Source organism: Eutrigla gurnardus (genome assembly GCF_963514095.1).
Source record: "Eutrigla gurnardus genome assembly, chromosome: 11".
NCBI classification, from domain to species: domain Eukaryota; kingdom Metazoa; phylum Chordata; class Actinopteri; order Perciformes; family Triglidae; genus Eutrigla; species Eutrigla gurnardus.
The window spans coordinates 20,569,125-20,595,681 of record NC_139925.1 but is presented as its reverse complement, the minus strand read 5'-3'; the positions used below and the strand labels follow the sequence as shown (position 1 = coordinate 20,595,681).

The following is a 26,557-nucleotide window of genomic DNA, read 5'->3' as shown; positions in this document are numbered from 1 at the left end:
CTAACTAGGCCTGCAAATGCTAATTCGCATCTTAGCTGCCTCAACAGGCAACAACAAGATTTAAAAGGAATGATAACTCGATGTTACACAATAAAATACTTACAGACGTTGCCTGAGCAGAAAGAGAGAAAGAAAAGCGAGGAGAGTGTCAAGGTATGGGTTTATAGGTAACTGACATCTGATATAACCAATCACAGAGGTCCAGAACCAGTTGTGGGTGGAGTCTCCGGGACTCAGGGGTTGTTAAAGGGATAGTTCGGAATTTTGGACATAAGATCTATTTTCCAAGTCAGCCGGTGTGTTCGAGACGTCTGGAGACGTTTTCAAGAAATTTCATTCAGTTCTTCTAGTTGCCGAGTTCGCTTGTGCTATGGCTAGCGCAAGTCAATCGTTCTAGTTATAGCATGGCATTAAAAACACTCATACCGACTCCACAGTGCACCCGAGGGAAATCAATTAAAACACTAGACTGTCCATGTACATCTGTGTTGATAGAATAATATTTGAAACAAAACTAACCTTGCATCGCATGAATCATCCATTTTTTGTGGGACTAGTTTCTCAGCAGCAGCGGAATTTTACTTTGCTCCGTTGGACTCAAAACTCTTAGACGTGCTGCTCGGAATCCAGCCGGTAAATACACACCTGAACACCGCCGATTTGTCGGCCCTTAAGCCCCCAAGGCTGTCTGAAAAGCCCTCGGAGCTCACTCAAACACCGGGCAGCACACAGCCCCACGAACCCACAATTACGCACTGTGGAGTCGGTAACTCGGCAACTAGAAGAACTGAATGAAATTTCTTGAAAACGTCTCCAGACGTCTTGAACACACCGGCTGACTTGGAAAATAGGTCTAATGTCCAAAATTCCGAACTATCCCTTTAAGAAGGACAGTGTTGTGATAGGTATCCTGTCGTGGTGTCTAAATAAAATGGACACTTTGAGCACAAATAAGTTGCGTCGGCCAGCGCTTATTTGACATGGTGTCAGAAGTGTTCTGAAGGAAAGACACCCGACGCTATGGCGAAGTTTAACCCGCCGGAAAACTTCAACTTCGAGCGGCCTGGCGACTGGCCCGCGTGGAGACAGAGATTCTCTCGGTACAGGCTCGCAGCTAAGCTAAGTAATGAAGACGGTGAGGTCCAGGTTAGCACATTGATATACGCCATGGGCTACGAAGCCGAGAATATTTTTAAATCTTTCACCTTCGTTGGCGATGAGAGTGACGACGACTACGACACAGTGCTTGCTAAATTTGATGCATATTTTGTACCGAAGACAAACACCATCCACGAGAGAGCGTGTTTCTATCAGAGAGTACAAAATCCAGGCGAGATGGCAGAGTCATCTCAAGCTCTCTATGAACTGAGTGAGAACTGTGACTTTGGAGAGACAAAGAGCGAGCACATAAGAGACAGACTGGTCGTCGGCATCCGCGACAAAGAGCTGTCGAGGAGACTGCAGCTCATGTCAGACCTCACCTTGGAGACGGCGGTACAGATGGTTCGCCAAGCAAAGGACGTCGCGCAGCAGATAAGTCAGCAGGAGCAACAGACTACTCTCAACATGCAGGAGGTGTCACACCGGCGTCCAGCGAGGAGAGGTGGGCGACAGCACGCGAGGAAAAGAACGGACGGACCAGAACAAGCCCGCTCAGAGGACTCGAGGTGCCGCAGGTGTGGAAAAGAGAGACACAAAATCCCAGCAAAGTGCCCAGCAGTGGACTCTGAGTGCAGAAAGTGCGGGAAAAAGGGCCTCTAAGTCAATAAGAGAGGTTAGTTACTGTGAAGATGGGGAGGAAAGCTTCTATCTTGGGGCAGTGAGTAAAGCAAATCAGGGCAGTGCTGAGCATTGGATAGAACAAATAAATGTAGGAAACACCCCTGTAAGGTTCAGAATTGATACAGGAGCAGATGTTACTGTAATGAACCTAAAGACATTCAGTATGCTCAGGCCAAAGCAAAAACTAGTCCGTAGCAGTGGACTATTAGACAGCCCCGGAGGTGCATTAAACATTGTGGGACAGTTCACAGTACCCTACATAAACAGAAAAGGTATATCTTCACCATATATGTAGCACAAGGGCATACAGTTAGCAATCTACTAGGTAGAGAGACGGCTGTAGAGATGGGGTTAGTGAAAAGAGTACAGCAGGTTAAGAGAACAGAGCACCAAGGGATTCTTAAAACAGAGCCAGTTAAGATCCACTGGAAGGGGGAATCAGTACCATACGCTGTACATAGCGCTAGGAGAGTTCCCCTACCACTTCTTCCTAAAGTCGAAGCAGAGTTAAAACGCATGATAGAGCAAGGTGTGATAGAGAGAGTCACACAACCTACAGACTGGTGCGCCCCAATGGTGCCGGTAATGAAGCCAACAGGTGCAGTGAGAATCTGTGTAGGGCTCCAAACTAAATGAGAACATCAAAAGAGAGTGATATCAGATGCCCACAACAGAAGAGACTCTGGCTAAGCTGTCAGCCTCTACCGTTTTCACATCTTTAGATGCAGCCTCAGGCTTTTGGCAGATCCCACTGCATGAGGACAGGAGCCTGCTAACTACCTTCATCACACCCTTTCGGAGGTACTGTTTTAAGCGGTTACCCTTTAGGATAAATATTGCTCCAGAGATATTCCAACGCAAGATGAATGAACTGCTGAAGGGACTAGAGGGAGTAGCAGTACATATGGATGACGTCATTGTCCATGGAAAGGAGCTCACATGATGTTGGCCTGCAGAACACACTGGAGAGGATGGAGCAGGCAGGTCTCAAACTCAACAAAGAAAAATGTGTGTTCAGACAGCCAGAGTTGAGATTCCTGGGTCACATAGTAGATGCCAGTGGAGTCAGGGCTGACCCTGAAAAGTCACTCAGCTACAAGAACCAACAGACATTCATGTACTCAAACGAGCTCTGGGCATGATCAATTACATGAGTAAATACATACCAGACTTGGCATCAGCAGCAGGGCCCCTGTATGACCTGCTGAGGGGAGGAACTTCCTGGACATGGGATCATCCACAGAAGCGAGCGTTCCAGCGACTCAAGGAAGCCCTCGTCACCTCACCTGTTTTAGCCCACTATGATCCTCAAAGACAGACAACCGTTTCAGCAGACGCAAGCAGTTATGGATTGGGAGGTGTCCTCCTACAGCTGCACGACGAAAGCTGGAAACCTGTTGCATGCTGTTCCAGGAGATTAACATCAGCAGAGTCCAGGTATGCACAAATCGAAAAGGAGTGTTTGGCTGGAGTATGGGCTTGTGGGAGGTTCCAGAAATATCTGGTTGGACTGGACAGATTCAGACTCATTACAGACCATAAGCCGCTGGTGCCGCTGATTAATAGTAAAGATTTAGATGCGGTTTCTGTGAGATGTCAGCGACTTTTAATGCGCTTGATGCGGTTTAACGCCAAAGCAGAGAACGCACCCGGAAAGACTCTGGTCATAGCTGATACACTGTCACGCAGCCCAATTCAGGACAGTGACAACACCACAGAGTCTGTCATTGCCTGTCATGTTAACACTGTCATACACTGTTGGCCAGTATCACAGCAGAAGCTGGACTTGATGAGGGCGGCTACACAGAAAGATGAGCAGCTACAGTGCGTGAGACGGCTGATCCAAGAAGATCCTGATGGCCAGAAAGAGAGTGTAACATTCCACAGAGTGTAAAAGACTTTTATGCAATGAAAGACTCATTGTCGGTGTGTGAAGGACTTATTACACTTGGGTGTCGCATTGTTGTTCCACAGTCAATGAGAGAGGTGTAACGATTCATTCGATTAATCGATGAATCGATTGTCAGTCCTATAGATTCTACTAAATCGATCTGCTAATCTATATAAATGCATTTAATCGGATTAATTGTGATTCTTACTTATGATGAATGTTTTAATACGTTTAAGACACTCTCTCCCCTGCCAGCATGTAGTCTACTGAAAATGTAAAAAATAACCAAGCATATTTGAATTACATTTTTGTATTCAGCATAAAATATTATGCAGGTTTACTTTTTTATAGAATAAATATGTTATTTTTCACCTTTCAGAAGAATACAAATCAGAATCAGAATCAGAATCAACTTTATTGGCCAGGTTTGCATAACAAACTAACCTTTGCTCTCAAGTACAACACACACACACAAAAAAAACCCAGTAAAAATAGAAATAGAAAAAAATAGAAATAGAATAAGGGCAGTAAGCTATGTATAACAAAAAAGAATAAATTAATAAATACAGTATATACAGTATATACATTTACAGATAAATAGATGCTATGGGTGGGATAATGTAATAATGCTGTACATAATGTAATTAATGTAATACAATTGTCCGGAGGGCGAGTGCGGCCTTGTCTGCCTGTCAAGGTTGCCATGGTCGTGGACACCCCAACAGGCACAGACAAGACGCAGGATGCAATATACAATTGAAAAGAGGGTGGGAATAGTGCAGTATCAGTATAGACTGAGTTTTAAGTTTTAAAATGAAATATAAATATAGTGCAAGGCAGTTCAGTGCAACGATGATGTATTAATAACAATATTGTAACTGTAAGATTGAAGTGCACATGACATGAGGTAGATGAGCAGAACAGGTTGGTTCACTTTGTTCAGTGTAAGGGTGGTGCTATTTCTACAGCTTGGGGGAAGAAGCTGTCTTTGTGTCGGCTGGTTTTGGCAAACAGTGCCCTGTATCGTCTACCAGAGGGAAGTAGGTTGAACAGTTTGCGACCAGGATGTGAGGGGTCTGTAGAGATTTTTGCTGCCCTTTTCCTGACCCTGGACCGGTACAGGTCCTGGATGGAAGGGAGGTCAGCTCCAATAATCCTCTCTGCAGCCCGTATTGTCCGTTGCAGTCTGGCCCTGTCTCGTTTGGTGACTGACCCAAACCAGACAGTGATGGAGGTGCAGACGACAGACTGAATGATCGCTGAGTAGAAAGTAGTCAGCAGCTCCTTAGGCAGATTAAACTTCCTTAGCTGTCTCAGGAAGTATAACCTCTGCTGGGCCTTCTTCTGGATAGTGTCAATGTGGGGAGACCATTTTAGGTCCCGTGAGATGGTTGATCCCAGGAACCTGAAGGAATCCACATTGGACACAGTGTCATTGTGAATGGCAAGGGGGAGGAGTGGTGGGGGACTTTTCCTAAAGTCCACTGTCATCTCCACAGTCTTCTTGGGGTTAAGCTCCAGGTGGTTCTGACTGCACCACTGGACCAGCTGCTCCACTTCCTGTCTCAAAATAAAATACAGCCTCAAATAAAATAAAACAATAAAACCAACTAAATGTTAACATACACATCATATTTAATGATGGAAAAACAACGAGGTTCAGACACATTGTGGCTGTGTGATAAATTATTTTAGATTGTTAAAAGGTGTCTTCGTTGGCAAGTCATATAATGATATATGATCGCTGCACCCTCCAGTAGCGGCGCTGCCAGAAAACTGCAGAGGATCAATTCCCAGGAGGAGCTGGACTTCCATGACACATCCAGCGGTTCAGATCAATCAGAGCTCTATGGAGGGGACAGCACGGGGGAACTGGAGCTGGATAACCTAAGGAGGAATCCTGACCAGGACCGAACCTTTGAGAGGTTGGTGAAGTAGTCGCAGACAAGTTTTTAAATTTGGAGAGGAAGCCGGGTGAGGAGGAAGTTAATTGTATTAAGATTCCAAGATGACATTTTGTCATCAGTTCAGATGATTTGTCACATTTCACCCTCCTCTCTTTTCTCCAGGTATTTCTTGCTGAGCCCTGACGAAACAATGACCCAGAAGCAGTTTCGATTCCAGGCCTCCCGTCCGACTACACAGGGAAGAATGTCCCGTCAAACTGGGGTCAGGGTTAGGTCAAACTTCAAGGTCACCGTGCCCAAACCCTTCCAGGTGATGCTGAGAGAGGAGGAGAGGAAGAGGCACAAGGTGCGGACTCGGTCTGAGATCGAGCTGGAGAACACGTTGCTAAGACGGGAGCTGGAGGAGCTCCAGGAATGCCAGAAAAAGTTCCGGGCATCACCAGCACCGGCGCACATACATCTCCCTCTCTACAAGATGATCAGCCGTCGCCCCATTCAGCGCTCCAACCGAAGAGGTAGCAGTCATGGCAGCGACACAAGTAAGAAGGCCTCTGCTGCTGCTTCGCCACAGCCTTTCCATTTCCTGGAGAGAGAGAGGAGGAAGAGGGAGGCGAAGATTGTGGCAGAGCTGGGGAAGCTGGGGCCCGAAGAGGAGCGACGGGCCTTCAAGGCTCGGCCCATGCCCAGCTCGGTGTACGGAACCAAGCACAGAGCAAACACCGCCACAGGCTGCAGGGTTTTACCCATCTGCGCTCTGGAGAGGGAGGCCACGGAGGGCCAAAGTGATCCAAACTCTGGCCTGGAGCCAGACTCCTCTCCCGACTGCCGTAAGCCTCAGAGACGTCCGTCCTCCAGGCCAGTGAAGAAGCAGATAGAGCTGTCCATCGATTTTTTACCCATACATTCCCGTTTTTCATCACTATAAGCATGGACAATATAAATGATGGCCTGCTGTTTCAACTAGGCTTCTGTCAATCAGCAAACCGATCGTTTCTCTGCAATTGAGAGGACAAGAGCAGGTGAGAATTTCCTTGCTCCTTGCTCACGGACCTGTCCAAAAAAAAGCAGCGTTGTACACTTAAATCCAAACCTGGCATCGTCAGAGTCCAGTATGAGTTCTGTTTCAGGTCTCTTCCCTCCCACAATTTGAAAAATAATTGAATCAATTACATACTTTACTATAACATACAGATCCAGCTAGAAAACAAACTTATTGTGGGTCAGGCATGGGTGGCCCCAGAGCAAAATTGGAGCGGGATGGAGTGGGAGCCCTGGTCCAACTTTTAAAATAAAAATCCGCACCCTGCTCTCGGCTGGAGACCGCATACATGCACTGCGCCTCACTTGTACTGTTGCGCTTGTATTTGGTGCCTTTCTTCAATTGGTAAATGTCTTTGACATAACATCTAAACTCTTCTTTCTAAACATATTTCTGATAACAGAGCAGAGCTAACCACAACACAGCCATTGGTTGAGGATGACAGACTAACACAGATTTTCCTTTAATTTCATTTACTTGTTCTGCCCATGGAAATATTCAAATTGAACCAAAGGAAGTAGCAAACAAATGCATCATTATCAATGTTCAGAAAGGAGCAGGAAAGTCTTGCCTAGTCTCGATCTGAACGTCGGGCATCACAAGACTAGTACATAATCAAGTCATAATAGACAAGACAAGATAATAGACAAGTCATAATTAGCAGCTGAACAATTTGTAGCAGTTAATACATTTACATTTACATTTAGGTCATTTAGCAGACGCTTTTGTCCAAAGCGACTTACAATAAGTACATTTGTCAAAAGAAGGAAACAAAGAAACCACAACGTATCATTGCCGATAAAGTAAGAGCTAAAAATAGAACAAGTTTTAGGTCCTCATCTGAGTAAAGTAGTACTTCAAGAGCAACAGTGCTACGATCAGAGTGCTATAGTTTGTTTGTTTGTTTTTGGGGGGGGGGGGGGGGGGGTGTTAATATAAAAAGTTACCTTTCTTTTATGTCTGAAGTGACTCTCATCTATCACCACGAAATGCCTCCTTCCCCCTATTCTCTGTCCTTCTCTGTGACGCAGCCTCTCCATCGCTGTCACGCAGACCTCCCTCAGTTGCTTTGCCATTCTTGAAAGGGTTCTTGAGGACCCAGCAACGTTGTCCATCATGAAATCAAGCTGGCGCAACCTCAGTCCTTGAGAAAACCTTGAAATAGTGCGAAATAATTACAGTCAAAACCCAATGACTAATGTATAGTAAAAGCCATACATTAATTTAGGCTTACTTAAAGGTAACCTGCCACTGATTTGTAGTATTGTCAACAACATTTGAAATATAGACAAATATTGCCAAAGTTAGAAATCTCAGTATTGTGACAACAGGAGCTTAGTGGGCTACACACATCCAAACACCAAACAGAAATAAATGTATTATTTGTCAAACCTGTACACAAATTGCATCCAGTTGAACAGAGACACCTTCGATCTTGTGAAAATCGACTGGTGTCGAATAGACTTCTTGCGCTTGCAACACCTCCTGGAAAATACAATAATGACAGAGGTATAAATTAGCTTACACATTATGTGGTGGGTTCAGGCACCACTAGCCTTGGTACAAGACTGTCAATACTATATGACAAACTGGTGGGGGCAGCCATAGGCATAATATAGATAGACGCCTAAACAGCCGCCATTTTTTAACAGGCCCAGCAGAGCCGTCAGTGAATGTATAGGTATGGGTAAGAGGCACTAAGCAATATCAAGAAATATAAATAAATAATAATAATAAATAAATAATATCAGACCGCTGTGTGCACGCGACAGAAGGCTTGTATTAACTCTTCCAATTATTCACTTAATATTCGACCAATTTCCAATCGGTTTGATGTGTTAACAACTTCACACATGTAGCTACGATACAGAAGGCTTGGATACATTAAAAATGCTGGTTTTACTACCCAAATACTTTGTTAACAGCAGTTTCCATGTTCTGCTTGTTTGCATGTTCTACTCAAATGTAATAATAATAATAATAATAACAATAATAATACTGATATACCGGTAATACTGAATAATAATACTGACTAAAAAAGTTATCCCACAATGTTAAAGTTTAAGCTAAAGTTACCTACCATTCAAATCGGTCCACGGAGGCTCTCTTTTTCTTTAGCTTCATGCTATGGTGACACCGGTCGCACTTGATCTTCCTTCTCAGTACTTTTTCTTTTGGAGCCATTCGATAAGTTTGAGGTGATTCTTCGTGTTTTTTTTGCCTTCTGTCAGCTCTCTCAGCTTCATTGCTAGCTTAAACCCACGCATGCTGTGCTCTGTGTTTACCGCGATAACTCCTGAGTTCCGGTGCGCTAATGCTGCATTCATGGCAACTCGGAACTCTGGATTTCCCCATTGAAAACTCCCATTTCTGTCTTCAAAGCGTTCCAGACCTTGACATTGGACATTGCTGTGTGATGTGCGACAACTGACTCTCCAAGAAGTGTCGGAATTTCCCGAGTGGGAGCACCGACATTGATCGGTGCACTTTTTAAAGTAGGAGTTCGGAAAAGACTGATTTCCGAGCTGCCTGGAACGCAGCATAACTTTTTCTTGGCTGAAACGCAGCATACGTTTTCTTCGCGCGCACTGACCACTCAGACCGCGACTACGGGCTTCTCAAGATGGATGAGCTTGTCGTCTCACCTCCATACAGGACCAGGCTAAATACACAGAAGGAGAAACCGAGAAAAGGAAATTCATCTGGAAATCAGGGTAAGAATAATCTAACTACGTTTAACAGTTAGCTCTTAATGTTACATTTATGCAGTGGCGTTTTCTTGCAGAGGCCAAGGGAAGCCAGGCTTCCTCAGTTTTTTCTGAATATAACCATCATTTAATAAAATCACTTTTTTAACAGTTTCCGTAATCCCTCTGTGATGTGGCTGTCATCTCCTCGTCTCTCTTCATTAATTATTCATTTAATTATTCGTTTCATGATCTGATGTGTAAAACAGCACCCCTCTAAATGTTACGGGGTGAATGAGCGTTGAAAACATGTTACTGCACCCTGTTGTCTATGAGGAGGCCTCCCTTGGTGAAAAAAATAAAGAATGATTGACCAATCAGGTGAGGCTATTGCTGACACTGCTCCCCTGTGATTGGTCAGGACAGTGTAAAGGGAACTCGTTGGCATCAGGCCAATCAAATCACAGTATGTTATCAACGTCAACGTCAATGAATGAAATAATCGAAGATTTGTTGCTTTGTGTTCATCTCTTGATAAACTAGCTGATTTTTTAAGCGTGATTATGGAGATTTTGAGTATTTAGTAAAAAATAATTTTACTAAACTGCCTCTACAACAGCAACTCAGGATTAAATCTGACGGCCGGCCAACACCAAAACTTGAGCTCCGTAGCTCCGTAGTACGTTGTCCGTACGGAGAGGAAGAGAGGTTTTCGGACCTTTAATGAGGAGAATTACGTCCGCACTGAGTGGCTAGCTGGTAGCGCCAAGCTACAGCAGCTATTCTGCTGGCCCTGTCTCCTTTTTGACAAGGATTCTTGCTCCCTGAATCATGATATAAGAGAGAGAGAGAGAGAGTCGGTGCTCAGCGTGTGTCAGTCCTGGTAAAATGATGCGGGGCGCTCTAATAGTTCATCCGACCACGGGAAATAGCAACATATAAACTGCAACATCCCTTTTTCTGCTCCCACCCCGTAAAACATACACAGCTTAGAGGTTGTGTCTCACTTGGCTTCCTCGGAAATTTTCCCCACACCACGCAACTGCATTTATGACACTTTTTTGCAAAGTTCACAATTCAAGTTGTCATAACAAATACATCATTCTGACAAAATGTCAACTTTGCAAAAGATGGTTTCATATTTGACTGAGTGACACTTGAATAATAATGGAGAAGAAGAAGTTTATATCGGTACATTTCAAAGACTGACTTCTCAGTCATGTACCCGAAAGGGTGCGTAGAAGCTAATGCTAATACACCTAATATAGGCTGACATCTGACATGCAATGGGAGTCAATTTCACTAGTCATGATGGGATTGGGACGGGACAGGAAAAAAGTCAACGGGAGCGGGAAGGACTTGGAATTGTAATAACAATAGGTCAGGTTTTTTCAATTGTTTTTAAATGAAAGACTCCGGCTAAACACGGGAGCAGGATGGGATCGGAGTCATTCTTCTGGGATTGGGAAGGGACAGGATTATTTTTGTGGGAGTGGGATGGGACAGGAGTGATAATCTACTCCCGTCTCACCCTCACCTACCCCTTTTACATTACAACAATAATACAGCAAAAGATAGAACAAATTTCCAATTATTACTATCAGTGAACTTAAATTTCAGCCTCTCATTTTAGAAAAAATATACTCACAAAAAAAGAGAATCACACTGTGCACAAATCTGAAAGTAATAAAACAGTATCTGTAAACTTAAATTTCACTAATGACATGAAATTGTGTATTGACGACATCAATGACATGTGCTCTGTTATGTCTATGATAGTGTCATGTCTCATCACCCTTCAAATAAAGTGTTACTGCTAACGTTAACGTTAGGGAAGGAAGCTGGGATACACACCATAATTTGACCAGTCAAATTTAGGTAATTTTGGAATTTCTATGTTCTGTTCTAAATAGGTAATAAGACTACAGAGGCCCCAACTGCCAAAGCTGCCATGGACACTCTGAGAAAGGAAAGGGACAAGTGGAAAGCACGTGCTGAGTTCCTGGAGGAAAAACTTTCAGATGTCACATCAGAACATGATATTTGCAGGACTCAGCTCTCTGATGGTGAGTGAAGATTCTAGGCTACTTTAAATATATAAATATTATAAATATATATTTAAATGAAATGGTCTTGGCATATTAGAACTGATATAAAAGAGTGAGTGTGAATATGGCTGAGAGAAAAAAAAAATCAATAGAGCCCACACACACACACACACAACACACACACACACACACACACACACACACACACACACACACACACACACACACACACACACACACACTGTGTCTGCATAAACATGCTATTCCACTCATCTAATAGGTGAGTGGAGACTTTCTTTTGATCAAATAAACTATAAAACAAATTATTTTCTGAGCCCAATAGATGGCACTCTCTGTTCAACAAAGGGTTGAAAGCAATGGAAATATATCGGCCTTCAACCCTTTGTTGAACAGAGAGCGCCATCTATTGGGCTCAGAAAATAAAGAAAATGCTTCACGAAGCTTCAGTTGGACATCACTAGTATTCGTGGAATAAAATTATTATATGCCAGAATTACAGTACATTACTCTCATTGTTCCAAAAGTAATAATGCATCAAAATCTATTATATCAATTACTGACACAGTCAATGCTGCAATATCTTCATCCCAAATATTCCACTTTGAATCTATTTTTGGAAAATATTGGCTCATTTTGGGAAAAAATATGAAACAATTATAATAAACTTTATATCTATGGGTCTGGAAAGTGTGGTGAAAGTGAAAATAAATATCTATTTATTACATTTGTATTGCACTTTTATGAGAGGGTATTCAATGAGGCAAATTTGGAAATGAGGGTAAAATGTATATTAATCTTACCTTTCTACACTGTGTTGAGGTGTCACATGGGATCAGTGTGTCCCGCGGCACATTGAACATTGACATTATAATACAATGATTATGTATTTTCTTCTCACCCATCTCATGATTCAAATGATACATTCCTTCTGGTTCTTGTGTGTTTATATTAGTTGGAGGACCAGGAGATGTGGTGACGAGGTACAAGGAAGTCCTTGCCATTTTCAAGACGGGGAAGAATATGGCCAAATCCTTTGAGAAGTATGGAGTAGACAGACTTACTATTGTGAAGACTGCAGCGATTGCTGAGCTCGCAATAACTGCTCCAGAAGAATATGATCAGGTGGAGAAGGGAGGGACGGTGGCGGACTTTGCTAAAAGATGCGAGGAGGTTATAAAGGCCAACCAAGTAATTTCTGCTAAAATAAGTAAAATGAAGGATGATAGAAAGCTCCTGTGCATAACAAAGAACGTTTAGACTAACAGACAGTGGGGAGACAGATAGATTGACTGACAAAGGGGGGAAGACTTATGGACAAACAGGTAGACTGATAGACAGTGTAGAGACAGACATGGGGAGAATGACAGGGATAGACAGACAGACAGACAGACAGACAGTGGGGAGACTGACGGGGATAGATAGACTGATGGGGGGGTCAGAAACAGACTGACGGGAGAGACAGACTGACGGGGGGGGGGGGGGGTCAGAAACAGACTGACGGGGGGGACAGACTGACGGGGGGGGGGGGGGGGTCAGTGACAGACTGACGGGAGGGACAGACTGACGGGGGGGGGGGGGTCAGTGACAGACTGACGGGGGAGATAGTGTGGAAACAGGGGTAGACTGACACACGTAGACTGACACAAGTAGACTGACAGATTGGGTAAATAGACAGACGGGTAGATTGACTGAGCGGGAAGACTGATCGACAGGGAGCGAACAGAGGGTAGCCTGATATGGCTCTGCAGCATAAACACACACACTGTGCTTCATGCCCCCTCACCATATTATCATGTTACCAAATAAGAGATGTTCATGTTTGTTGAAAGCTCTCCTCTGCGAGTTAATGTTATGTTACATGTTATAATGTTATCTGTGATAATCTGTTTTATTCTGTTTTGAATAAAATGTGTGAAATTCTTTATGTGATTGCTTCAACTACATTTCAACTATTAGTGGTTAAGTCATGCTTATGAGGCAGTTAAGCATTTATAATGTGTTACTTAAGGGATACATGTGTTACACTTTACAATAGCTGAAATAGCATTCAGTAATGGTTAACTATGGTTAAGTAATGCTTATGAGGCACTCCTGTAATTTTTCAGGTTACTAATGTTAAGTAATACAATATATATTAATGCCCATCCAGGTAACATTTACACCATTAGCGAATGATTAGTAGATGTATTAGGTTGCTGTTTCTTAATGCTTAATCACTCCAAACAAACACCATTAGTAAATGATTACTAGATACATTATTAACATATTAACTAATATATTAATTAATACTAAGTAATGCATACATAAGGATGACTAATTATAGGATGTAACTTTATTAATGCTTATTAATGTATTAATTAACTCTGAGCAGTAGACATTAATTAACTGCTTATTAATGCATTTACTAATATGATAATTGATGTTAAGTAATACATTATAATGGTTATTGAACTTTTATTAAACTGTTAATTCATGCTGAATAATGCATTAAGTAACGTTAATTAACGGACCCTTATTGTAAAGTGTTACCGTGTTGGGTATGAAAATACATCAGTGTGTTGTTGCTGCTTCGTCATTCAGACGGTGCTGGTGCACCAGTATGTTGCAAAAATGCCATTTTGCAAAAGGATTGTTGTGACTTTCATTTTGATGTAGAAGTTCAATAACATTTTATTTTATTTACATAGCCCCGAATCACAAATTTGCTTCAGAGAGCTTTACAATCTGGACAGCCTCCAACATCCTCAGTCCCGGGACCCTCCATCGAACCCTGGGTAGAGGAGGAGGGATCCCTCTGCTAGGATGGACAGACTTGTAATACACAAAAATACAACAAAAGACATCATAGTCGATCCATGTGACAGAAATGTTACAATTAATGAGAGCAGCAACAGCAGAGGTCACAGCAGGCAGGACAACGAGTACATGATTACCTCTAAGAGGACAGCAGCAGTGGATACAATACAGTGAGAGTGACTGAGAGGTGTGTTTCTGGTTTGTGTGGTGTGTGGTTTGACACAATGAGATACAGTGCGCTGTCCTTCTGTATGCTAGATTTCATCAGCCACCCCTCTCCCCCTCCCTCCTTCCCTCCCCGCCCACTGGCGCCCAGGGAAGTGGCATGCTACTTCAGCAGGTTTGCTGGTCGGGGGAAGGACAGCGGAAGGAAAGAAACATAGACGGTCGGATCATCAGAGAGAGCACACACACAGACCGGCAGAGAGAAGAGGACGCATACGACTGCTTCGGTTGAGTCCCGGGAAGACGTTTTCTGTGTGCACGTGCGACTCACACGACTCAGGTGCGCGCGCGGAGATGTTGCGGAATGCGCTGGTGTTTATGTCACGTAAGTAACTTTCTTACCGAATAACCGAAACCATACAACCTGTAGCGTGCATTGAACGAGAAGTCATCCTTACTTATAATTCGTTGGCGGTATCTTTAGTCTGGAGTCAAGTATGCATTACACATTACATGTTTCATCATCCGCGTGAGTGCTTGAGCATGGGGGCCGGGCTTCACGGACTCACGGACTTGGATACGCGTTCCCGTTAAGAGCCCGAAGTAAAAACCGAAGGTGGTTGAGCTACGTTCCGCTCGTTACTTTAAATGTTTTAATCCCTTTTTATTCAACGCGCGATCTGTTTACTCGAATGACTCCGTTTCACCAATCAAACGTAGCCCGGCAGTCACATGACACCAGAAAAAAATCTCCGCGGTCCAGACATCCAGGGGGATCTGTGAGCTCGGTAGTAAGGCCGGCCGCGGGTGCTCTTTCGCGGGCCAAGCCCACAGCCAGGCCTCCCTCCCTCCTCCTGGTCGTCTTTCACCAGATGCACCAAACATCTCTAGCATTACCAGCGGAGCGTAAAGGCTGGTTTCAAAAGCTTTGTTATGAAAATGAGTGACAGTCTGACAGAAGAGAAGGTTTTGAAACTACTAAATTAAGCAAGTTGAGGATTTATTAGCGTTTCTTGGGGCTGAATTTTGTAAATATTGAATTTATTATTGTTTTAGTTAAAGGGATATTGTTTGGCAATATCTGAATTGGCACATTGATATTTTATATTTTCTCTATTTTACATTCATGCTCTGATTATTGAACCAGTAAATCAGAAGTTACTCAGCAGTAACTCAGTATTTGAGTAGTTTTTTTCACTGAATACTTTCTACTCAGGTAACTGTATTTTGTATGACTACTTTTTACTTCTACCTGAGTAAAACTATTCTAAAGTAACAACACTCTTACTTGAGTACAGTTTTTGGTTACTCTACCCACCTCAGCCGTTCACCATTCTTCAGTTTGTGGGATTGCTCTACATTGGAGATTCATTAAACACCATGTTACAGGCAGTAGAATGCTTTCATGTAAGTTTGGCATCTCGGTCATGAAGACGAACATAATAATGCTCACATGATCTTTGCTAAAACAACGTTATCTGAGCAGCAGTTTTCTCTTGTGTTTCTTCTTCCCCCAGTTGTCGTCATCGTGAAGGTTTGCAGTGCTCAGGAGGACATTCCCTGCTCCGTCACTCAGGATGGTGGAGCGACTCTGTACAGTATACCGAAGTTCAAAGCGACGGACTGCTTCTACCATTGGATGAACAGCACTGTGAGTCAGACAAGCCGGGATGGTTTTATTCTGACGTGATACATGTCTGTGTTAAAACAATCACAGGGCAAAACACTATGCATACTTTCTCATGGTAGACATGATTAGCCTGTGATAGCACTGGTGTAACTTATTAATATCAGTGATGAACCCGTGCAATGCACAGGCACAATGGAAGTCCCGTGATTAGGACCAAAAAAATGGTGAAAAACAACTTTTTGACAGGTTAATCTTTCCAACTTGGAAAGATTAACTTTTTAGATAAAAAAAAAAGTTTGAAAGTAATGTCAGGTGACATTTTTGTTGCTGTTGTAATATTCATTTTGACCACAAGAGACTAAAAGCATTCATGTTTTCTTCCAGGTGAGTTGTAATTCACATAACTTTACCTACGTGTTATGTCCTATTCAGAAACACTATCTGTTATATTACTTGAAATCCTCATAACATACCGATAGCAATGAATACATGAAATGCTCCGACATAAAATCAAATAAAAAAAATCATCTGTGGCTGTGGCAGGACTGTAAAATCCCGTTCAATCAAAAAAGTCAGGCTGGAGAAAATAATTGGACGGCCTACTTACGTCAATGCTTACTTCCTGATTCCTGATTGTGTTCACTTGAGAAATGAAAATGTGAATGAAAGTGAAGTGTGAATAACATCATTGTCTCACTTTTCTATTTGTTTGGCAAACACTGAGGTGTTGTTCTTATTGAGGCTTTGATTATGCGTCACCACTTCCTGTTTACAGTCACTCATGACTGAGACAGTTGCAACATCAAAGACATTTTGCACCAATGCACTTTTCATTCATGAATACCATCAGGAAGGAAGTAACACATGACATTTTCTCTTTGGTAAATCCCAAACATATTCTAACTATCAGTAATTTCACTTCTATGTCAAGTACTTTGCTACATTCAATTCACATCCCTGCACTTGAGTCTCTTGTGGTCAAAAATAAATACTACAACATCCAATATTTATCCTGAAAATGATCCTGACAAAAAAAAGAATTTCATCGGGAAAAAAATGTTTTTACCCGTTCCTAGAGATGAAAAAAAAAAACAGAAGTTTTGCCAGGAAAAGCTTTCAGACTTCACCTGAATGTATATTTTGATGTTTTATAAATATCACTTCTCAGGGCTCCTGTACACACCTGAATGGACTGCAGCCATTCTTTATGTTAGTGACACCTGCGTTTGACTTTTCTGACAGTTAGTCCTGTTAACTGTAAAAAAAGTATTGCAAGATATCACACATCTTCAGGTCCAGTTCTGTGCAGGAGTGTTTCAGTATAATTTGTGACACGTGAGCTTGTTATGAAGGAGGTGATGGTCGAGGTATCACTGGTCACGGGTCACTGGTCATGTGACCTGGAAATCTGAACCAGTTTGTAAAACTGTTGTGATTTTTTCCATTTGTCGACTGTAGAACCACGTGCTGGCAAATAAGGGGAATGATTTTGACAAGCTGGTGGTGGTGATGAAAAGTGACCGGACTCTTCGTACCTGCAAGTGCTTGGAGTCGGTCCTTTACAGTCGAAGCTGCATCTCTGAGGTATTACAGAGTCAAAACATTACTGCACACCTTACCTGTATTATTCGGACTGGAGCAGGTTATGTGTGATGAGAAGATTTAAGAGCTGTATTTTCCGATGGAAACCCCACATCGGTGCATTGCATTGTGATGAATGTTCCAGTAGAATCACTAATACAATCTATTCTCTCTGCTTAGGGGAGGAAACTGATGGGCATCTGCACCAGTGAGTATCATTAGCTGCCATGTTTTGTCCAAAGTGACTTATATGGTTATTTATTATAACTTTCATTTAGTTTCATTCAGTTTGAAATAATTGTTATTGTTATTTATACAATGTTCTTTAATTACAGCCAACTGCAGTGAAGATGCCGGGCTGAAGAACGGCCGAGGTAGGAACAAACTTTAATAAATCATCTGTTAGTTTATATTTGTATCGGATATCTTAGGAGTGGTATCAGGTAACAGCTCAGGCGTGATAAACATGTGAACTGAGCATAAAAGACAGAACGCGTGAATGAAAAACAATTATGAAATCTCTCACTTGAGTCAAAACCTGAGTGGGCGTTATGTAAAGGTTATGTGCCACCACTTCCTGTTGATCTAGAATGACATTGCAGATGTTTTGCATCAAAGCACTTTTCATTCATAAATACGAAAGTAAAGCGAAAGTAAAAACATTACATTTACTCTTGTTACTGTAACAAACTATATTTAAAAAAAGTGTTTTCCTTGTATTTAAGAAGTTTTTTTGTAACTCAATGATTGTACTTGTCTGTACTACGCTGCATTTAAGTCACATCCCTTAGCTTGTGAACAAAAGATGCACAACAAGGCAGGAAAATAAATTATGTTGAAAGATTAGCATGATTCTATTTAGGTAAAAAGAGCACTTCTACCCCTGATTTAAAGCTCTGGTCTACGATTTGAAAGATTTGTCAATTGAGCCAAAATTGATCCAGTAGTAGCCATCCGGTCCGCATGGCTGCTACTGGATAAATTTTCTGATCCAATCCTCGCTCACTCTCCTGCTCACGCCTCGTCCCGACTCACTTCCACATTTGAAACTACGAGCGGACAAGACGCTTGTTGCCCTGAGCAGTTCAGGTATGGAGGGGAAGCAGAGCGGCAGTAGCAAGCAGCCTCTGCTTGTCCCGCTGGCAAAGGCTGAAAGAAAGAGAAAGTCTGTCACTGAAAAGACAGAAACCAACGACGTAAAGAGGGCTCAGACCCGAGTAAACCTTGGATCATCATTTGAACGGTGGCGAAAGCTCCGCGAAGATATGGATCTGAAGAGCGATGCTGATGCAGCAGAGTTTCTGTTGAAAAGCAGGGCTCTCAAGTCATGCATTTCAACCTGTTCCCACGCCACATCTAGTATTTCTCACGCAGACAAATTAACGAGATAATTAAAAAAAAACATTTTCTTAATTTACGCAAATAGTTCATCGAAATGTGTTTCTGAAAACATTTTATGCGAGAAAAAGCTATGCAGTTGCTGAATCTGTCTTGATTTTAGATCGATAACGGTCAGTTTAAAAGATTTTCAAGAGCTTGCGGGAGGCGGCGCCCCGTCTCTCGAAACTCGCGGCAACGCGACGGCATTGCACGGTCAGCCAAAATCTCCCTCTGAACTAAGTTAAAAACTTGAGAGCCCTGGAGCAGGTAATCTTTCATCTTTATTGTGGATGTTGTGACACAGATAACTTTCATGCCAATGCTGGCTTATGACTGTGAAAGATGCCGTTAGTTTTTCCTGTCTCTGCAGTATTGTCTATTTTATGACGGAGACGTTAGCCTGGACGAGGGGAGGGCGATACGAGCTCGGAGGGGAGGGATTAAGGAGCACAGAGAGGAGGGGTGTGTGTGTGGGGGGGGATGCTTTTTCAAACCTTTCAAATCGTAGACCACAGCTTTAATGCACCACCTGGTAAGCACGCTAAGTTAAGCAAATCAAACATTCCCACAATGTAGGGCTGCATGATTTCAAAAATTAAAAAAACGTCAATGGTGATCATTTTTTTTTTTTTTTTAAGATTATTTTTTTGGCTAGAGTGCTAGAGTGCCATGCACGCCTTTTTTTTATTGATTTTTGTAGAGAGAGACAGTGTGGAAAGGGGAGATAGAGGGGGAAGACATGCGCGAAAGAGATCGCCGGGCCGGGAGTCGAACCCCTGATCTTCGCGCCAAGGCCGAGCCTCCGTACATGGGGCGGCTGCCTTATCCACTGCGCCACCAACCGCCCCCAATGGTGGTCATTTTGACTGTTATTGGGATGTGATTGCAATATTAGAAGGATTTATAATTTTTACATCATTCTCATTGAAAAACATAAAAGTGATCAGGTTGAAAAGTGAGTACGTTGCTTGCAACCTTACAGTTAAAGGGCAACACCACCTACGATAAGAATTCAAATATGTTATTTCTATCTCGTACATTACATACATGCTGTAATATAGACCTAACCATATTTTAAAATAAAGTAAAATAAGACAAGAACATAAACTAAATAAAATCAAAACAATATTGTTGTGGTAAACCTCAAAGACACAAATCCCTCTAGGAAGGGGAATATATAAGAAAACAAAAGGGACACAAAAATGAGACAAATGCTGGTCGTACCGGTGTGACAAAGATCAAATAAGCCTCTCAGTCAAAGCCAGAAACCCGAGAAGTACGTCTCAAACTTGTGATGTCGTCAAGTATAAAGACGCCTGCCTTTAGCTTAGTGGTGGTGACATGAAGTCATGTGACTGTGATGTAGTTTTTTTTATAGCCCAACGTCAGCTTTTTACTTTTGCTGATTGCATTCATGCTTCAAAAATCTAAAAGTATTTTATCACTCTAGTTTCTGGATTTGGGAGATTGTTTGTGTTTATTAATATTTAATTGATCTTCGACTGTAGGAATACCGTATGAATTTTGATTGTCGTTTTCCTTTTAACATCTGTTGTGTGGGGGATTCAAAAGGCACACATGATGGTGTGAATGACATTTCTGTCTGCACACACCTGACATTTGGATGAAGAGATCGTTCTCTTGCCCTTTAAGAAAGCGACAAACTCTATTTTTGGTAACCATTAATGATGAAAACATGCTTGACCACATTATTTGAATGAACTATTGCACTTTTGAAGTAAATTAAAAATGTTGCCTCTTGATGGGTAAACTGTCAAACAATCTGTTCTCTTGGCAGAAATTCTGGAGCCATCCAGCAACTGGATCATTGGCATCAGCCTGGGGCTGGTGGGGCTGGGGCTGGGGCTGCTGGGGCTGGGGCTGCTGGGCTACAGGTTCAGAGATGCTTGGAGTCGGTCCTTTACAGTCGCAGCTGCATCTCTGAGGTATTACAGAGTCAAAACATTACTGCACACATTACCTGTATTATTCGGACTGGAGCAGGTTATGTGTGATGAGAAGATTTAAGAGCTGTATTTTCAGATGGAAATCCCACATTGGTGCATTGCATTGTGATGAATGTTTCAGTAGAATCACTAATACAATCTATTCTCTCTGATGGTGTTAACAGGTACCTTGAATCACGCTATTAATATATAACATGACCAGCATCTGGTAACATTACCACCATTAACATTGTATGTTACAGCATTACCTCCTGAGAAGAGTCACTGGTTAAATTGCGTTTCTGTTACCAAAAATGAAAAAGACTTTTCCATCCTTTGCCCAGCTGATTCTGATAATTGTAACTTATACTATTGAATCTAATATGAAAGGCTACATTCTGTTTGTTCTACTGACGTGTAGATATGTTTTCAGTTGTGACTTATCAAACGTATATCTTGAAATGGCTGGTTTATCTATTCAAAATAATATAAGGTGAAAGTCAGGAACATCTATTTATAGATACGGACTGTTGTGGATTCGACCACAATGATTGTCATTTTTACAAAGTGTGTTCTCCCCCCCCCCCAAAAACGACTGTGAAACACTAGTCTAGTGTGCTACTTTGTAACATGTTACCCAACACTAAACTTGACCTCGCTGTTCTCACCTGTCACGTTTTCTAATCCTCAGAGGCTTTTACTCTTCGGTGAAGACGCAGGACGACGTTGTTGTCTGATGTGGAGGAACTTCGTTTCACTTTTCTACATGGGACTTAATGGTTTAATTCAAGCTCTTCTTCTGATCTGTTACATTTGTTATAATTAATTCATTTCTTCTTGCACACTTAGATCCACGGCTGTATTATTAACTCTTCATGCCAAAAAAGCTCTTCACAGCATTCCCCTACATTTTTTTGGTAGCATCGTGCTTTCATTACTACATTTTCATATCAGATTTTATACATTTTTATGCAGCTAACTTTATATCACTGTCATGAATTGGCTCTTAGGTGGCCAAATGACTGTTATACCTAGTTTTTGATTGGGTTCCTGCAACACACAGCACTCCCAAGCACTAGCACATCAACACATCAACCAGCACCATCGTCATGTTAACATGCTGCACTGCTGCCAGAAAAAAGTTATCGGGAACGGTGTTTTCATAGGTTTGCTTCATTTTGCAAACACATTGGGCCCTAGTTTTGTGGCGCAGCGCAGGGCGGCGCAGGGTGGCCTTGCGCACGGCCAGTTTGGTGGATCGCCTGCTCCAAGATGGGTGTGGCGGCGCAGCAGGGGAGGCGTCACAGATTCAGCTTGGCGTAGCGGAAGTTTCGTGGCAAAAAGCCTCGCCGAGACTGCGCTGAAAGCTCGCCAGCTCCAACCTGGTCTACTTTCGGCGCAAGGCGCAAATAAAGTCCATTCATTCAAGGCGAATCACAGCTGGCGGAGTGGAAGTTTGGCTGACGGCGCGCAGTGCGCACACGTCACCAAGACCTCACAGGCAGGTTTCCACAGTTCCAGGCACATTTAAATGCAATAAATAATCACAACAAACACTATTTAATGCAACTCATTGAATCAACACGTGAATTTATATCTATATAGATTGTCCCGTCACATCTGACGTCAGATCAAAGGCGGATGGCACGCGTAACGGAAACTCAGCCTCTCGGACCAAAACATCTCCCTCTCTCTCTCCTGTTTTTTTTATAATATGGGCATTGTTATTATTATGATACGCACGCACAGCGCGTGATGCGCGTGGTGGGAGCGGCGGCGCTGCTTCTGTCATCGGGTTGTCAAATGATGGAACTTGCACTGAACCTCCTCTAACGCATTAAAGGAGAGGAGCTCATTTGATTGGTGAAGATCTGAATCGGCTGTGTTAATCCCACTCACGCCTTCTCTCCTGCTCGTCTCCCACTCACGCCTTCTTCTCCTCCCTCTTTCCCACTTGCGCGGGTGGGCGAGACGGGAGGTGTGCCTGCGCTAGCCTGCGCGGTGCACGAAATTTGCAAAGTACAGGCGGACACACCCCGTCGGCGTGGCGCACGTGCGCTGAGAGCTGACTGCGCCTGGTCTACGAAACTAGGGCCCATTATATCCAAGATGTTATGCATGAACTATGTATTATGGTTTGATCAGTTTGCCAAAAATCATGTTCTCAAGACTTCTCTTTTTATTCCACTCACGTTAATGCCTTAGTCCCCCCCACCTATTTTGTGTCCTATTGTCGTTTCATTTTATGCATGTTCATGTATGTATGTATATGTATATATATACATTTTATTATTCTATTTTTGCCATGATAATTATTTCACAGCCACTAGTTACCAGTCATAAATTGGTGCACAGATGAAAAGTTCTTGAGGCTGTGGAAGCTAAGAGGCTCTCTGCGGCACCAGTGAGTGCACTTTGAGGACAGCCACTAATCCAATAAGATCATTCATAGACTTTTAATTGAATCACATCATGATGATGCCATGTATGATGAGAGAGTAATAATAATAATAATAATAATAATAATAATAATAATAATAATAATACAATAACAAGCACAAACCTCAGTAAGAATTGGCTAACCCATTGATCTGTTGGTATTCACATGAACCTGAGCTGTGGAAGCTATTTGACTCCTATTAGAGCACCACAGTGTAGTTTCAGCACCCTGTATCATTACCACATCCCCTTTAACCACATCATCAAACCTTTTGTGTCTGCTGAAGCTCCACTGTGTAAAAATACATATCTCTTTAAATAAATGTTATCTGCCAAGAGCTGATAACATAATGTATTATTATATACAGTATGTATATTTTCATATATGGGTATTAAACTCAACATAGAATGAATCTAGAATATTTTGATAATGATAATACATATTTTATACATATATTTAACCTCACCAGGAGGTGGTTATGGCCATTATGAGTTCTTCGGTTAACTTTGTTTGCATTAATCTTTCTCTGTTATGCTTTCACTGTGATTTGCTTTTGTGATTTGATTTGAAAAATTAAACTTCTATTTTAAAGATTGATGTTGTTGTTTTATTGCTGCGCAACAACAGCAGAGGCATATCATATCACCTGATAAACATCAGGTGATTTCTCTGCCAGGGAGGGACAACGTTGGGTAGTGAGGGTGGAGCCGACGCTCACATGGTGTGAGAGGAGGTGAATCATGCAGGGGGTTTCTGTGCACAACTCTCCAAGATGAAAGAACTTCATGTTCACATGATCACAAAACCGCTTCCTCTCCGGCCACACATTCAAATCTCATCTGAGCTAAACCTTATAAGATAACTACAATAAAAACTGTTGCTGCACTGGTAAAAAGACTGTATGAACATGAGATGAGACGACTTAACAGGAAATGGCAACTGGAAATATAAAAGAGCAGAGATTTTGTGTTGAGTTTTGTTTGTTTTTTTTTTCATTGTGATCTTTGTTCAGCAGAATAACGAAAAAATAAAGAAATAAAACAGACACATGCAAAAAAAGCTGTTTAAGACTGACTGAATGTACTAAACATACAACAGCCTGAACCTTAACTGCATGATTGATATTACTCTATTTTTTATATTCACGACAACTTTAGGAAGGTAGCGTGTCATGTGAGGACTTCTATGTCGAGCTCATGTCACGTCAAGACAATGAGACGGGCCATAGGAGGAAGTTATTTCACCCTATTCATGGTTAGGGGTTGCTATACTGTGGGAGTGATCCTTCAGGTGAAAAAGCAGCAGCCAACAAACAGGAAAGTCTGGAAATTCATACTCTAAATCGGGATTTCACAACACGGAAGGATATCAGTATTTTAAAATAGTGGTGAAAGTTGTTGGGTGTGCAGATTTTAGGACAAAGAAAATAACGTCATTATGAAAAGGGGAACAGGAATGTCAAGTCATCAGGGGAACCAATGACGGCAAAAGACATTCTGCATGGCTCCCTTTGAGAGGTGTGATAAGAGAGCGCGGAGCAAAACTAACAAAAGATAAGTCAAGGCAGGTTATTCATACAGCACATTTAAAAACAACAGGAGTTGAAACAAAGAGGCACATTATGACTATATCAGGTTATAATCTGCCTCATTTCAGGTTTACACAATAATAAGACATAAAAGGCAATTCAACATAATGTAAGACAATAATGATCCAATAAAAGAATAGTACAAGTGGAAGAAGAAGTGAGGAGAAACTGAATCAAACCGGACAGTATATTGAAAGCCAGTAAGGGGACATTAGACATAAAGAAAATAATAGTTCAAATAAAACCTGTTGCATGTGGTAGAGTGGTTGCCAAGACAACACTGATGATTGCACAAAACAAAGCAGATGTCATGTACAGCTGGGTTCAATGTTTAACTTGTTCACACATATGCATGCACTTGTGTGATAAAGACCTGACAAAGTCCTCCAATATGACAGCATTATTAAATAATGTTTTCTTATATGTGTCTGACAGATGAGATGGGAGCACATCTTATAAATTATATTCTTTCATGCAGTTGTTCTCTTTATTCAGTTGTTTCATGTCACCAAATTTGTTCTCACAGTTTGATGTAAGAGTTGCAACCACGGGCTTCCGTTCAGGTGTCAGGTCTCATGATTCAGCGAGTCAAGAAAATCTCAAACATCTCAGCGTGACTCATGGTACAATTCAAACAGGATCAAAAATTAGTGTCACTCGAAGTTGATGTTACATACTGTATTCTTACTAAAATAAGGTCACATGGCTCTTCACCGGGAGGTTCCTCTCTATATGAATGTCTAATGTAAAGTGTGTTGTCATATTAGAAGTTAAAAAACTCATGGAGAAAGTTGTCATATGTCAACTTGAGGTTACTTAAGGTCACCCACAAACTGGATACAGGTTATGATGAGTCAGAGGGTCCTACAGTATCTTGTCGAGGAAGCATACTCTTCTTATGACCATATTTGGAAGACAGTTCCTGTTTGAACTGTGACGTGCTGTTTGTGGTACGAAAACAACCCAGCTGCAGCACATTGACAACAGTTCTCTGAGGAGGATTTGATTTTCACTAAGCATCACTAGACAAACGTATAATCTAACGTCATTTTAAGCCGACAGGTGATTTCTTGCTGTTATTATGCTGTTGTTGTTATTGTGTGTGTGTGAACCTCTATGGTACAGATATGACTAGGGCAGTTTCTTTTGATCGCTGTGAACGCGGAGCCAAAAAATACCCAAACTTTTTCAAAGCACCACACACTGTTGCCAGCTCATGCTGCCCCTTTAAGGGCGTGGCCTTATGGGTAACCTACTGTGTAAAGTAGAGTGTTATGGGAAGTGTAACACCTGCATGTGTGTGAATTAAGAAGCCGCTGCTCCCTCATTGCAGCCAGTGAAGACGAGTGATATTAGTCAGTAAAAGTGTATTAGGTCAGCTCACAGCACAGCCTCATGAGACGGCCACATGTTATGTCCTCTGGTGAAGACTCCATTAAAGCCTCTGATTGTGGAAAAGATCTTTGAGCCGAGTTGCCCGGACTCTAGAACAGGGGTTCCCAAACTTTTCAGCCCACGACCTCCAAAAAGTGGTGCCAGAGACTGGCGACCCCCAACATCCCCGGAGGTGACTGAAACATAAGAATGCATGCACACAGGACACACCCACTAACAGGCGGATCCAAACATGGGCGTAACGACAACTGAAAAGAACAG

The 26,557-nt window shown here is 42.2% G+C and overlaps 2 protein-coding genes across 2 annotated transcripts; both read left to right on the top strand.

Annotated features, from left to right (window-relative positions):
* Positions 1 to 5,410: 5,410 nt before the first annotated feature.
* Positions 5,411 to 6,505, top strand: LOC311020728 (protein FAM161A-like; the record flags this gene model as incomplete). The annotated part of the gene is made up of 2 exons (XM_084020934.1): positions 5,411 to 5,598; positions 5,743 to 6,505. The coding sequence occupies 2 exons, from the start codon at positions 5,411 to 5,413 to the stop codon at positions 6,503 to 6,505; spliced, it is 951 nt and encodes a 316-aa protein (XP_083877060.1).
* An 8,035-nt stretch (positions 6,506 to 14,540) lies between these two features.
* LOC311021248 (uncharacterized protein) lies at positions 14,541 to 23,848 on the top strand. The gene is made up of 7 exons (XM_084021703.1): positions 14,541 to 14,721; positions 15,854 to 15,987; positions 17,425 to 17,550; positions 17,728 to 17,755; positions 17,883 to 17,921; positions 20,726 to 20,873; positions 21,565 to 23,848. Exons 1-7 carry the CDS (start codon positions 14,691 to 14,693, stop codon positions 21,608 to 21,610), a joined length of 552 nt encoding a protein of 183 aa, XP_083877829.1. The 5' UTR covers positions 14,541 to 14,690; the 3' UTR covers positions 21,611 to 23,848.
* The last annotated feature ends 2,709 nt before the right edge of the window (positions 23,849 to 26,557 follow it).

What these genes read in the sequence shown, in the direction of transcription:
- LOC311021248 (XM_084021703.1), top strand. Translation starts at nt 14,691, where the DNA reads ATGTTGCGGAATGCGCTGGTGTTTATGTCAC. An exon ending in GTCGAAGCTGCATCTCTGAG is followed by an intron (nt 17,551 to 17,727) that starts GTATTACAGAGT and finishes CTCTCTGCTTAG; the next exon opens with GGGAGGAAACTGATGGGCAT. An exon ending in GTCGCAGCTGCATCTCTGAG is followed by an intron (nt 20,874 to 21,564) that starts GTATTACAGAGT and finishes TCTAATCCTCAG; the next exon opens with AGGCTTTTACTCTTCGGTGA.